At 36.7% G+C, this 15,345-nt stretch overlaps 1 protein-coding gene across 1 annotated transcript in view; it reads left to right on the top strand.

Moving 5' to 3' along the window:
- The window catches only part of LOC137647754 (fructose-bisphosphate aldolase-like), a 15,373-nt gene extending 1,395 nt beyond the window's left edge, over positions 1–13,978 (top strand). The window contains exons 2-6 of the mRNA XM_068380782.1: positions 5,514–5,722; positions 9,240–9,359; positions 9,957–10,202; positions 11,899–12,081; positions 13,181–13,978. Coding sequence (XP_068236883.1) covers positions 5,519–5,722; positions 9,240–9,359; positions 9,957–10,202; positions 11,899–12,081; positions 13,181–13,519 — 1,092 coding nt within the window. The 5' untranslated portion in view covers positions 5,514–5,518 and the 3' untranslated portion in view covers positions 13,520–13,978. The remainder of the gene's footprint in view (positions 1–5,513; positions 5,723–9,239; positions 9,360–9,956; positions 10,203–11,898; positions 12,082–13,180) is intronic.
- Positions 13,979–15,345: the final 1,367 nt, after the last annotated feature.

The following is a 15,345-nucleotide window of genomic DNA, read 5'->3' as shown; positions in this document are numbered from 1 at the left end:
ATGCGAGCGCGCGCGTGCGTAAAGGCTTGTGGCTAAGTTTCTACCTCTTGTTAGGCCTATTAGATTTTCTATTGTATTAGGCCTAAAGCAGGTGTCTGCCTAGTATTAGTTCCTTTATTATCAGTAGCCGGTGTTATTGTGATCAGGCTTTTTAATATATAATATACCCAGCTTTTATAGAGTTCATCTATGTTGTAGTGTTATTGTTAAAACATTGTTAAAATGTTATCCGCTACTCTACGTGAACCTCTTTTATATAACATTAAGTTTTAACTATTATATTACCTACTGACATAGTTCTATTCCGTGAAGAAATCAAAATGTAGTTCTCAAGGAGATGGTTAGGATTTTGTTAATAATTTATGTAGTCTTCATTGGCGCTGGGACTAATAGTGAAGTCTTGATGTGCACTATCTTATCAAGATAGTGGATGTGTGGGGGTACAGTATAACAAACCTCTTGAAGATTTGATTAGGAATTTAGGACACTTAATCAGTTTATTTTTTCTTTTGGTAAGTTTACACATTATGAACTTTAGATATATCTTGAATAGCAAGCTACAACTCTAGTTGGAAAGGCAAGATGGTACAAGCCCAAGGGCTCCAATAGGGATAAATAACCCAGTGAGGAAAGGAAATAAATAAATTATGAGAACGAATTAACAAATCATTCTAAAAATAGTAACGTTAAATTAGATATATCACATATAAACTACTAACGTCAAAAACGGATATGTCCTATATAAACTATAAAAAGACTGTCAGCCTGGTCAACATAAAAACATTTGCTCCAACTTTGAATTTTTGAAGTTCTACTGATTCAACACCCGATTAGGAAGATCATTCCACAACTTGGTAACAGCTGGAATAAATCTGAACACACACATATATATATAAATATATATATATATATATATATATATATATATATACGTGTATACATACACATGTATGTATGTATGTATTCCACATGAGGGATAGGTTGACATCACTGTCTTGCCTTCATTAAATGATAGCAACCTCCACCCAGACACTCGGATGCTTTGCCCTTCAAACCTCCTCCGTCCCCTATTGTATTTTGTCTCGCCTTGGAGCATAGCAACAATCTTCTCCGAACATAACTGTGTTGTCTCTTGCTTGTAATAACTATAATTTCGTCTATGATGTTTCAAAATGTAAACTATCTAGTGATTTATTAATATTGCGGGTAAAGTTTTCTTATACTATAGAAAAAACTGTTTCTCTGATAACAATATCCCCTGATAAGGAAATACTTTATCAGTTACTTGGGTCACTTATTACCTCGATGTTACAAATACTCTAGATTATACAAGCTGGAATAATGATCTTTTCACGCAGTAGTAACAAGCACAGAAACATCATGCTTAACCTGAAGTCTATTCCGGGTCGGTAGGCGTTGTGGAGAAGTGGTGGGTGACCTTGGAAGCTCAGAACTAATTTCTGGCATCCCTGGAACCGGTTGGAGGATACTTTAGTCTCACTGATCAAACCACTACCTTGACTCCTGTTGACGAAAAGCACGTAGCTTAAAATGAAATATCCTTTACTGAACCTCTTTTATCAACATCATCAGCTAGGCCTATTGCTAAAATCCTGAATCCTCCTAGACGCATATCCTTGTCTGTAGATCCTTAACCTTTTTTTATATGCTCATGGATCCTTATTCATTATCTATTTTAGTATAGACTTCTTCAATTACTGACTGGACCTTTTGTTGTTCAAAGAAGTTCATTAAATGGTCGGCTGTAAATCCTATATATATATATATATATATATATATATATATATATATATATATATATATATATATATATATATATATATATATATATATATAATATATATATATATATATATATATATATATATTAAATGTAATCAACAAATAAAGGAGTAAAACAGACACACACACACACACACACACACACACACACACACACACACAGAGAGAGAGAGAGAGAGAGAGAGAGAGAGAGAGAGAGAGAGAGAGAGAAAGTCTTGTGTGGGGGTTCGGTTACCACTACTAGTCAAGATTATTCAATCCAGATATGAACCATGGCTATACTTATTTACAAGTCATCTAATGAATTTGGTTATCATTTTAATCATTAAGTTAAGGTACGATAGTTTAGGAAAACTTCTGTCCGACTCAACTAGCTTATCATTGAAGTTCTCTCTTGCCATCTTAAGTTGTTGTATCAAACACTAGTCGGTTAATATACGTAATAAACGGCTTGGCCTTGACAGAAGTGCGTATGTTTCGCAAGACTGAAGAAAATTTGTTGATAAAAACACGTTTGTGTTTTTTTTTCCTTAAGCTACGTGTTTTACTTTTTTTGTCTTGTTTAACCAAGGACACTGTTTATCCAATGAACTATTGTTAGCTCTAAGACGTGTTTACTGTGAAATCTGTCCTACAGATTTGATATAAGAGAAAATATATATAATTTCAAGAATAAATACCGTCAAAGAACATTCTCTTATCATTGGACTAACACTGGTAACTCCACAAGATGAATCTGAACATAATCTTTGGTAACAAACACTGCTAATGAAGGAACCTGCTATATAAAAGAAAAAGAACGTAGTATGTGAAATGATCTTCCTAATCGGGTGGATGAATCAGAACCTTAAAAGTTCAAACTTGCAGCAAATGTTTTCATGTTCAACAGGCTGACATAAGTCCTTTTATAGTTTATATATGAAATATGTTTTTTTTAGATTTTATTTTGATTGTGCATTACTTCATATATCTTTTGATTTATTTGCTTAATTCCTTTCCTCACTGGGCTATTTTTCCCCCCATTGGAGCCCTTAGGCTTATTGCTATTTTTCCCATGGGAGCCCTGCCCCTGAGGCTTATAGCATCTTGTCTTCCAACTAGGGTTGTAGCATAGCTAGTAATGATAATAATAATAATAATAATAATAATAATAATAATAATAATAATAATACTTTGGCATCTGCTTAACAAGAGCAGGTAGTAACTGTATTAGCAATGAAGTTGGTTACCATGCAGAGGTAAGGACGCATTTGTCGTATTCCCAAGCCTTATGTAACGGTCTATCATGCCATTATCAAGGTCGGAGACAAATAGGTTCGGTCTAGTCGTTTTACAGTTACCAGGCGGCAAAATGGGAAGCTTGTTCAGATAGTTTTATCGAAAAAATGTACGGATGTTAAAGATTTTCTTCTTTAGTTCATGAATAAAGGTGGAGAAATTATATTTTGTTGAATTTATGATCATTTGGTTGGTTGGGAAATGTCTTTAGTAGCTTATTGGTTGGTGTGTATATATATATATATATATATATATATATATATATATATATATATATATATATATATATATATATATATATATATAATGAATGAATGGACAACGTCTCAGCGGCGTCCATAAATAGAAGACAGCTCCTTCTCGAACAGATCCTTCTACAGGTAGTTTGAAGGTACACTTGGGCACGCTATTCTATCTCATTTCTCTTCCTCTTGTTTTGTTAAAGTTTTTATAGTTTATGTAGGAGATATTTATTTTAATCTTGTTGCTCTTCTTAAAATATTTTATATTTCTGTGTTTCCTTTCCTCACTGAGCTGTTTTCCCTGTTGGAGTCCCTGGGCTTTTAGCATCCCGCTTTTCCAAAAGGTTCTAGCTTAGCAAGTTATAATAATAATAATAATAATAATAAATACATTTTATATTCTCCGTGTGTGTTATTGTGAATGTAGGAGTCGTGGAGAGATAAGACCATATCTATGGGAAAATGTGATTATGTTCTGTAATACATCAAAAGTTGAAGCAGCTGCCATAGACTCATACCGTTATCTTTTAATTATCTTTTAATTAAACATGTAGCTGGGACTCCAATTCTTACTTGAACCTGTCTGTCTGTCTGTCTGTGTATAGATTGCCTTAACTTGTGTAAGACCTAGGCTCTTGCCTTTGGGCAGCCCAGATTACTTTCATCCGGAAATTTTAGTTTTCAGTCGTTAGTATTTTGATTCTCTCTCTCTCTCTCTCTCTCTCTCTCTCTCTCTCTCTCTCTCTCTCTCTCTCTCTCTCTCTCTCTCTCTCGGAAGGGTATTACTTGCACTCATAATTTTTCATATTTCATGATACAGTGACAGATATAATACATTGGTATTTCTTGTCTGGAAAACAATCAGTGAAAGGTAATCATTGTTGTGACCAGATTGGTAGTGTCTGTCTGATGTTTACCAGACTGGGGTTCGAGTCCCGTTCAGACTCGTTAGTTGCATTAGTGTCTGCAACCTTACCATCCTTGTGAGCTAAGTTTGGGGGAGCCTATAGGTCTATTTGCTGAGTCATCCGCAGCCACTGCCTGGCCCTCCTTGGTCCTAGCTTGAGTGGAGAGGAGGCTTGGGCGCTGATCATATATGGTCAGTCTCTATGGCATTGTCCTGATTGCTAGGGCAATGTCACTGTCCCTTGCCTCTGCCATTCATGAGGGAACTTTAAACCCTTAAAAGGATTTCTAGCATAATTAGGCCTATTAAATCTAATGAGGCTTCATTTTTACTTTTAAATCCTTCGGGATATATAAATATATAGACTTTCCATCCGCTAAAACTTTCACATATAACGTCATTGTGGGTTGTGTGGTTTTGACTATCATTGCCAGAGGCAGTGTTGCCTGACTCGCATTGCTATTAAAGCTTCTACTTATAAAATGTAAGATTGCAATTTTTTAAAATGATTTTCTCTTATGTTTTGAGATTAGATAGCAGCATTGTGCTCTGGACTTTTTTAGTGATAGGTATTAACCATCCATTGTAGTTTTTGAAAGCCTATACGCATAACAACAGGTTTTTTGTAAGTGCATGGGCCATTTGTGACGTTAATCCCATATTTAATACAGTCACTTAACCACTGGAACTTTCAAGTTTACACTTTTATCATGTTTATTTCAGCTTTTGATTTATCGCCTAGGTTTGTTTTACTTCATTACTTATTGTTCACCTTGTTTCCGGCCCTGGGCTGCTTTCCTTATGGGAACCTATATAATGAAGTATCTGGCTATACAGTATATATATATATATATATATATATATATATATATATATATATATATATATATATATATATATATATATATCTGTCACGCTTAACATTTCCCGTCCCTCGGGTAGAGGGTGGCGGATTAGTTCTACCCTCGTGTCTAAAATATGTCTAAAATATTAGCCGCCAGTGTTGACAGGTCGCGTACGCTAGCGAATAAAAAAAAAAACAAATAAAAAACACCAGTATACAAGTGTCTGACACTATCTTACGCAACATTGGCAGTTATTTTCCCCCTAGCCAGTGATTTATCGCATCGCTAATAACCTTCCATGGGTATTACAATGATCTTTTTTTGACTAACTGCCATACTTATTACAATGACCCTTTTCTGACCATCTGCCATACTTATTACAATGACCCTTTTCTGACTATCTGCCATACTTATTACAATGACCCTTTGATTTTGCAGCCACCATGACAACCCACTTCAGCTACCCTGCCCCTGAGCTGCAGGCCGAACTGCGGAGCATCGCCAACGCTATAGTGACGCCTGGGAAGGGCATCCTGGCCGCTGACGAGTCCACTGGCACCATGGGCAAACGCTTGGCCAATATTGGTCTGGAGAACACGGAGGATAACAGGAGGAAGTACCGCCAGTTGCTCTTCACTTCGGATAAGGTTAGCGAACTAGTTTCATATTATTTTTTTCTTCCTATTAGTTCCTTATTTGTGATCTCGTCCACAAGAGTTGGAAAACCTAGGCCTACATGGCTGAGGATTCCTATTAGTTCCTTATTTGTGATCTCGTCCACAAGAGTTGGAAAACCTAGGCCTACATGGCTGAGGATTCCTTTTAGTTCCTTATTTGTGATCTCGTCCACAAGAGTTGGAAAACCTAGGCCTACATGGCTGAGGATTCCTATTAGTTCCTTATTTGTGATCTCGTCCACAAGAGTTGGAAAACCTAGGCCTACATGGCTGAGGATTCCTATTAGTTCCTTATTTGTGATCTCGTCCACAAGAGTTGGAAAACCTAGGCCTACATGGCTGAGGATTCCTATTAGTTCCTTATTTGTGATCTCGTCCACAAGAGTTGGAAAACCTAGGCCTACATGGCTGAGGATTCCTTTTAGTTCCTTATTTGTGATCTCGTCCACAAGAGAGTTTAGTTTACCAAACGTTCAGCTTGGACTAGGAGAGTTGGAGAACCTAGGTCTACATGGCTGAGGATTATGAAGCGCCAAGTAGATGATGATGAATGGAGAAATATTGAATTACAAGCTCAAGATGGAGACGACTGGCGAAATCTAACTGAGGCCCTTTGCGTCAATAGGTGTAGGATGATGATGATGATGTTCCTTATTTGATTGATTTATTTTAGTATATATTATATATTTTTAAACCTTATTTTTATTTTATGTGTACTTATCTTATTTTAGAACTCAGACGAGAACTTTAGACATCTCTAAGCCTCTTGTTTTAGACATTAATGATATTATGATATTAGGAAATAGGATTTTCTAATTCTCAATTAAAGACTTCTCATTGAGGGAAATTGCATTTTTATGCATTCCCAGACTAAAATGAATTCGGTTGATAATGTTGCGTATTGAGTGATCAGAGGAATTGATATTCAGACAGATATTGCTGTGTTTTACGTCGTAGACAACCGATTAAGTAGCTAGTAACCTATTTTCATCATAAATACTAAACGATGACATTACTTGAATGAATTCATTTTTCATGATGTTTGGTATCTTACTGTTTATTTTCGTAATAATTATAGAATAAATTAATTTAAGTATACCTTTTTAAGTTGTGCAATGTATCAACCTCGAGAAATTTCACTAGCTAGACATACTAGCTAGACCTACTTGCTAGACATACCAGCTATACCTACTTGCTAGACATATTAGCTAGACCTACTTGCTAGACATACTAGCTAGACCTACTTGCTAGACATACTAGCTAGACCTACTTGCTAGACATACTAGCTAGACCTACTTGCTAGACATACCAGCTAGACCTACTTGCTAGACATACCAGCTAGACCTACTTGCTAGACATACCAGCTAGACCTACTTGCTAGACATACCAGCTAGACCTACTTGCTAGACATACCAGCTAGACCTACTTGCTAGACATACTAGCTAGACCTACTTGTAGGAGAGCATCTATTATGTATCGTAAATTACTGGAGGAATCTGGTTATATTGTTCAGTGAATATGCAGGAATGAAACTATGGATTTCACACTGTCGTCCTGATGGAAGTTCACTTCGGCAGCTTCCTACTGTATAACAGTAGGAAGCTGCCGAAGGGAACTTCCTACTGTATAACAGTAGGAAGCTGCCGAAGGGAACTTCCTACTGTATAACAGTAGGAAGCTGCCTTAGGGAACTTCCTACTGTATAACAGTAGGAAGCTGCCTTAGGGAACTTCCTACTGTATAACAGTAGGAAGCTGCCTTAGGGAACTTCCTACTGTATAACTGTAGGAAAGCTGCCGAAGGGAACTTCTTAGGAAGCTGCCGAAGGGAACTTCCTACTGTATAACAGTAGGAACTTCCTACTGTATAACAGTAGGAAGCTGCCGAAGGGAACTTCCTACTGTATAACAGTAGGAAGCTGCCGAAGGGAACTTCCTACTGTATAACAGTAGGAAGCTGCCTTAGGGAACTTCCTACTGTATAACAGTAGGAAGCTGCCTTAGGGAACTTCCTACTGTATAACAGTAGGAAGCTGCCTTAGGGAACTTCCTACTGTATAACAGTAGGAAGCTGCCTTAGGGAACTTCCTACTGTATAACTGTAGGAAAGCTGCCGAAGGGAACTTCTTAGGAAGCTGCCGAAGGGAACTTCCTACTGTATAACAGTAGGAACTTCCTACTGTATAACAGTAGGAAGCTGCCTTAGGGAACTTCCTACTGTATAACAGTAGGAAGCTGCCTTAGGAACTTCCTACTGTATAACAGTAGGAAGCTGCCTTAGGGAACTTCCTACTGTATAACTGTAGGAAAGCTGCCGAAGGGAACTTCTTAGGAAGCTGCCGAAGGGAACTTCCTACTGTATAACAGTAGGAACTTCCTACTGTATAACAGTAGGAAGCTGCCGAAGGGAACTTTCTACTGTATAACAGTAGGAAGCTGCCTTAGGGAACTTCCTACTGTATAACAGTAGGAAGCTGCCTTAGGGAACTTCCTACTGTATAACAGTAGGAAGCTGCCTTAGGGAACTTCCTACTGTATAACAGTAGGAAGCTGCCTTAGGGAACTTCCTACTGTATAACAGTAGGAAGCTGCCTTAGGGAACTTCCTACTGTATAACTGTAGGAAAGCTGCCGAAGGGAACTTCTTAGGAAGCTGCCGAAGGGAACTTCCTACTGTATAACAGTAGGAACTTCCTACTGTATAACAGTAGGAAGCTGCCGAAGGGAACTTCCTACTGTATAACGGTAGGAAGCTGCCGAAGGGAACTTCCTACTGTATAACAGTAGGAAGCTGCCGAAGGGAACTTCCTAGGAAGCTGCCGAAGGGAACTTCCTACTGTATAACATTAGGAAGCTGCCGAAGGGAATTTCCTACTGTATAACGGTAGGAAGCTGCCGAAGGGAACTTCCTAGGAAGCTGCCGAAGGGAACTTCCTACTGTATAACATTAGGAAGCTGCCGAAGGGAACTTCCTAGGAAGCTGCCGAAGGGAACTTCCTACTGTATAACATTAGGAAGCTGCCGAAGGGAATTTCCTACTGTATAACGGTAGGAAGCTGCCGAAGGGAACTTCCTAGGAAGCTGCCGAAGGGAACTTCCTACTGTATAACAGTAGGAAGCTGCCGAAGGGAACTTCCTAGGAAGCTGCCGAAGGGAACTTCCTACTGTATAACATTAGGAAGCTGCCGAAGGGAACTTCCTACTGTATAACGGTAGGAAGCTGCCGAAGGGAACTTCCTACTGTATAACAGTAGGAAGCTGCCGAAGGGAACTTCCTAGGAAGCTGCCGAAGGGAACTTCCTACTGTATAACATTAGGAAGCTGCCGAAGGGAACTTCCTACTGTATAACATTAGGAAGCTGCCGAAGGGAACTTCCTAGGAAGCTGCCGAAGGGAACTTCCTACTGTATAACAGTAGGAAGCTGCCGAAGGGAATTTCCACCAGGACACCATGGTTATCTCGCCCCAAAAATCTGTTTTTGTTTCCAGGAACTGGGAAAATACATCTCCGGAGTGATCTTGTTCCACGAGACCCTCTACCAGAAGAGCGACAGTGGCGTTCCTTTCGTCGACCTCATCAAACAACTTGGCATCATTCCTGGTATCAAGGTTAGTTTGGCTGGTACTGGAGGGGGCATTCGTTCGTTATTTTGTTAAGTCTTCTGTCTATTTGTACTGTTCGTATTATTATCCAATAGCTTAATTTAGGATTAATTATGTAGCTGTATTTGGCAGGATATCATTTTACTTTAATGCAGTTTGTTCATGATTTTGTTTGCCTTCTATCATTGTACTGATGGAGTTGTTTCTTATATCTTAATGGTGAATTGATTGTGTAGCTGTTTGCCAAGGTATAATTATTTTTTTAAGGGCCAAGAGTTCAGATTGTGGCTATTTTAAATGGTGATAAACATTTTCATTTTACTTTAAAACTTAAAACTTCTTGTAGCAATTAAATGGTGATAAACATTTTCATTTTACTTTAAAACTTAATAAAACTTCTTGTAGCAATTAATAGTTCACAGTTAGGATTGTTTTTTTTTTTTAAATGGTGATAAACCTTTTCATTTTACTTTAAAACTTTGTAAAACTTGTAACAATTACAAGTTCACAGTAAAGATTGTGTTTTTATTTAAATATTTTAAACGGTGATAAACATTTTCATTCAATTTCTAAACATATTATATATTTTTGCACCAATTCCAGGTCGACAAAGGTGTCGTACCACTGATGGGCTCCGAGGGTGAGAGCACCACCCAAGGACTGGACGACCTCGCTCAGCGCTGTGCCCAATACAAAAAGGACGGCTGCCAGTTTGCGAAGTGGCGTTGCGTTCTCAAGATTGGACCAAATACTCCTAGCTACCTGGGCATGCTGGAGAATGCCAATGTCCTTGCTCGTTATGCTTCAATATGCCAAATGAATGGCCTTGTTCCCATCGTTGAACCTGAGGTAATATATAAATTTCTTCTGGTCTCCCTCTTCTTGTGGGAATTCTTAACAGAAAAATGAAAGAAGCCGTTTTAGATTTTAATTTATATGAAATTTATAATTTTAAATTCCTTGTTCCCATCGTTGAACCCGAGGTAATATATGAATTTCTTCTGGAGTCTCCCTCTTCTTGTGGGAATTCTTAACAGAAAAATGAAAGAAGCCGTTTTAGATTTTAATTTATATGAAATTTACATTTTAAATTCCTTGTTCCCATCGTTGAACCTGAGGTAATATATGAATTTCTTCTGGAGTCTCCCTCTTCTCGTGGGAATTCTTAACAGAAAAATGAAAGAAGCCATTTTAAATTTTAATTTATAGGAAATTTATATTTTAAATTCCTTGTTCCCATCGTTGAACCTGAGGTAATATATGAATTTCTTCTTGAGTCTCCCCTTCTTGTGGGAATTCTTAACAGAAAAATGAAAGAAGCAGTTTTGAATTTTAATTTATATGAAATTTACATTTTAAATTCCTTGTTCCCATCGTTGAACCTGAGGTAATATATAAATTTCTTCTGGGGTCTCCCTCTTCTCGTGGGAATTCTTAACAGAAAAATGAAAGAAGCAGTTTTGAATTTTAATTTATATGAAATTTAAATTTTAAATTCCTTGTTCCCATCGTTGAACCTGAGGTAATATATAAATTTCTTCTGGGGTCTCCCTCTTCTCGTGGGAATTCTTAACAGAAAAATGAAAGAAGCCATTTTAAATTTTAATTTATAGGAAATTTATATTTTAAATTCCTTGTTCCCATCGTTGAACCTGAGGTAATATATGAATTTCTTCTTGAGTCTCCCCTTCTTGTGGGAATTCTTAACAGAAAAATGAAAGAAGCAGTTTTGAATTTTAATTTATATGAAATTTAAATTTTAAATTCCTTGTTCCCATCGTTGAACCTGAGGTAATATATAAATTTCTTCTGGGGTCTCCCTCTTCTCGTGGGAATTCTTAACAGAAAAATGAAAAGACGTTTTAAATTTTAATTTATATGAAATTTAAATTTTAAATTCCTTGTTCCCATCGTTGAACCTGAGGTAATATATAAATTTCTTCTGGAGTCTCCCTCTTCTCGTGGGAATTCTTAACAGAAAAATGAAAAAAGCCATTTTAAATTTTGAATTATCTTTCGAGTAAGCTTAATTTTTAACGAAATTGGAACATTTCATTTTGAATTGTAAATGTTCGAGTGCATGAATATGATTTGATATTATTTTGAAATTTATGAATTTAAGATATTCACATTTTTTTTTTATTTATTTTAGCTTTTTTTTTTTTTTTGCTTTTATTTTTCTTTTCAATAATTAAAAGAATATGCAGAGTGCATGATGAATATGATTGATATTTTGAAATTTATGAATTTAAGATATTTGCAGTTTTTCTTTTGTTCTTTTTGCTTTTAATTTTTTTTCAATTATTAAAAATATGCTGCTCTTTCAAGCTACTGAATAGTGTTCACTGTTCTAATACCCGGCCACATGACCTAAGTCCTAATTCCATTGCATTCCAAAAGAACTGATGAATATAGTTTTAATTTCCTATTAGACTATATTGCACCACCTTCTGTCTTAAACTACAGAGATTTCCCTAGGGCATAATTTTGTCTATTGTTTTTCTTAAATATTTTATTCTATGTAGATAACTCTACTCTTAAACAGGTGCTTATGGATGGTTCCCACGACCTATTACGTGCCCAGAAGGTCACAGAAACTGTTCTGTCCTTCACATACAAAGCCCTGATGGACCACCATGTGTTCTTGGAAGGAACTCTCCTCAAACCTAATATGGTATTGGCAGGACAGGAATGTCCCGTTAAATATACACCACAACAAGCCGCTGAGGTAAGATTTTATAGTTTTAAAGGATTGTTGATTTTAGTACTGAAGAAAATAATGTATTATGTTGTATATTTGATCATTGTCAGGGTTCGACAACAGCCTTATTTGTACTAAAAGTTATGTAGATAATACCTGTTCTACATCATTGCCTTTTCAAGAATTCTGACTTCGGTATTGTATTTTTTCTCACACTTTATAGGCATCCTTGGACCATCTTATCATTACAAATGTAAAGTTAACTTTGCCATTAATTATGACCGTGAAATTTTAAGCAGTTGTAAAATGTTGGTCTTTTGTCTTTTCAGACTGTTCGGTCATTTTCTCAAACTACCCTCTTGTCATTTCATGTCACTGTTTTGGCGTTCTCAAATTCCCTTTTGTCTTTTCAGGCCACTGTTTTGGCATTCTCAAACAGTCTCCTTTTGTCTTTTCATGCTACTGTTATGCAGTCTCAAACTGTTCCCTTTTGTCTTTTCAAACTGCTATTTTGACATGGATTCAAACTATTCCTTTTTGTCTTTTCATTTTCAGGCCACTATTTTGGCATTCTTAAACTGTGTCCTTTTGTCTTTTCATACCACTATTTTGTCAGTCTCAAACTATTCCCTATTGTCTTTAAAGGCTACTGTTTTGCACGCTCAATCTGTCTCCTTTTGTCTTTTCAGGCCACTGTTTTGGCATTCTCACTGTTCCCATTTGCCTTTTCAGACCACTATTTTGTCATTGCCTTAAACTGTCCCCTTTTGTCTTTTCAGACCACTATTTTGTCATCGTCTTAAACTATTCCCTTTTGTTTTTTCAGGCCACTGTTTTGGCATTCTCAAACTGCTCCCTTTTGTCTTTTCAGACTGCTATTTTGTCATTGTCTCAAACTATTACTTTTTGTCTTTTCAGCCCACTTTTTTTGCATTATCCCATTGTCCCCTTTTGTCTTTTCAGACCACTATTTTGTCATTGTTTTAACTTCCGAATAGACCACTGTTTTGGCATTGTCTCAAACTGTTCCGTTTTTTGAAACTGTCATTGTCTCAAACTATTCCCCTCTTGTCTTTTCAGGCCACTATTTTAACATTAATCTCACTGTCCTCTTTTGTCATTTCAGGCCACCGTTTTGGCTTTGTCTCGAACAGTCCCAGCAGCAGTACCTGGCATCTGCTTCCTGTCTGGTGGTCAGTCTGAAGAAGAGGCAACCACCCATCTTGATGCCCTTAACAGATGCAACGCAGCAAAGAAACCCTGGGCTCTCACCTTCAGTTACGGTCGAGCCCTGCAGGCGTCTGCCCTGAAGGCATGGAGTGGCAAGGATGTCAAGGCTGGTCAAGCCGAGCTAATGAAGAGAGCCAAAGCTAACGGTGCCGCTAGTCTTGGCAAATACGAGGCTGGAAGTTCCAGTGGAGCTGCCAGTGGAGCTGGTCTCTTTGTGAAGAATCACCAGTACTGAACAGGTTGTCTGAGTCTGACTATATTGAATGGGTTGTAGGTTAAGTGTGCTGACACGGAGGGACCTGTCAACTAATATCTTAGTGTGGCTGCTATAACCAAGTTTATTATAACTTGTTAATGTTAAAATTTTTGATTTTCACTGATATTGTGACAGAACTAGTTTTTTGCCATACGGATTTACACTTTTGGCGCTGTCCAACATAAGTTTCGTTTAAAATTATAATAGATTTATTTTTATGATAAAAATTTATATATAAAGGAATATTACTTCACATTCATCTCTAGAAAACACTCGTAGCTGATAAATTAAATTTATTTTAGAAGTTGTCTATATTGTTTTTATTTTCACTCTTTATATGTTGCATGTTGAGGTGTGTGCAATATTATAAAGCTAAGAACCAAGCACATTGCTTTCTTTGTAAGCATTTTGGGAAACAATAAATTTCTAAAAAACTGATAGTTTCTTATAATTTCAGTCCTTTATCATATTTGTTAAGAGTAGGCTGTTATCACAAGAGCCATATTTTCATTGAAACATTGTTGCCCAGACATATGACAGAAGTGTAACAGGAAAGACAGCTGTTTCAAGTCCCCTGCAGGACAAAGGCCTAGTATAGATGTGTCTAACTACTGCAGCTATGCTTTTCATTGCAATACGCAAACCTATTCACCACCTTAAGGTATTCCCACTCAGATGGGTAAACTAAAATAGTAGGCCTACTAGCTCTCCCCAAGAGCTCAGAGGAATTAAGACTGAACCTATACAGGTAAAATTAATATTACCAACAATACACATGTACAGGAAAATGCTTTACAGTAAAGTACGCTGTTTTTATATAGATTTACCCAAGAACCTATATTTAAGAAGTCTCTAACTTTTCCCTTTAATATTCATTGAATTTTGTAATTTTTTTCTATACTTTTATACAAGGTGGGGTTTATGTTAGTGGTTAGCCAAAAGGAAACACTGTGAGGAACACGATATTACTTTTATTATTATTACTAGCCAAGCCACAACCTTAGTTGGGAAAGAAAGATGCTATAAGCTCAAGGGCTCCAATAGGGAAAATAGCCAAGTGAGGGAAGGAAATAAGGAAATAAACAATATAAGTAATGAAAAAATTGAAATATTTAAAAAAAATTAAAAGCATTAAAACATATTAGATATATAAAACTATAAAAAGACTTGTGTAAGCCTGTTCAACATAAAAACATTCACTGCGAGTTCTAACTTTGAAGTTCTACTGATTCAGCTACCCGTTTAGGAAGATCATTCCACAAGCTGGTCACAGCTGGAATAAAACTTCTAGAGTATTGTGTAATATTGAGCCTCATGATGGAGAAGGCCTGACTATTAGAATTAACTGCCTGTCTAGTATTACGAACAGGAAGGGACTGTCCGGGAAGATTTGAATGTAAAAAGATGGGCAGAAAGATTCAAGCAAGGAGATTTTATCATAGTCAGCATTTGGTTTGCTAGTGTTTGATGAAACTTTGTAGTCTTCCACTTAGACAATTAATTCTCCATATTACAAGTAAAGCGAAGTTTCCTTTCACCAATACAGTATATAATTTTTTTAATTTTATTTTTTATTTTTTGTTTATAGTTAATATACAATGCCTTTGTGGCACTTAAAAGTCGGCACCAAATATCAAATTGAAAAATATAAATTCAGTTTTTGTCTTAAATTGAAACCTTACTGGTACAGTAAGGTACATTACAAAATCAAACCATTGTTCTCTAGTCTTGGGTAGTGCCATAGCCTCTGTACCACCATGGCCTTCCACTGTCTTGGGTTAGAGTTCTCTTGCTTGAGGGTACAC

The sequence above is a fragment of the Palaemon carinicauda genome, chromosome 1 (genome assembly GCF_036898095.1).
Source record: "Palaemon carinicauda isolate YSFRI2023 chromosome 1, ASM3689809v2, whole genome shotgun sequence".
NCBI classification, from domain to species: domain Eukaryota; kingdom Metazoa; phylum Arthropoda; class Malacostraca; order Decapoda; family Palaemonidae; genus Palaemon; species Palaemon carinicauda.
Note: the sequence above shows the minus strand (reverse complement) of the source record. Positions and strands in the feature narration are given on the sequence as shown.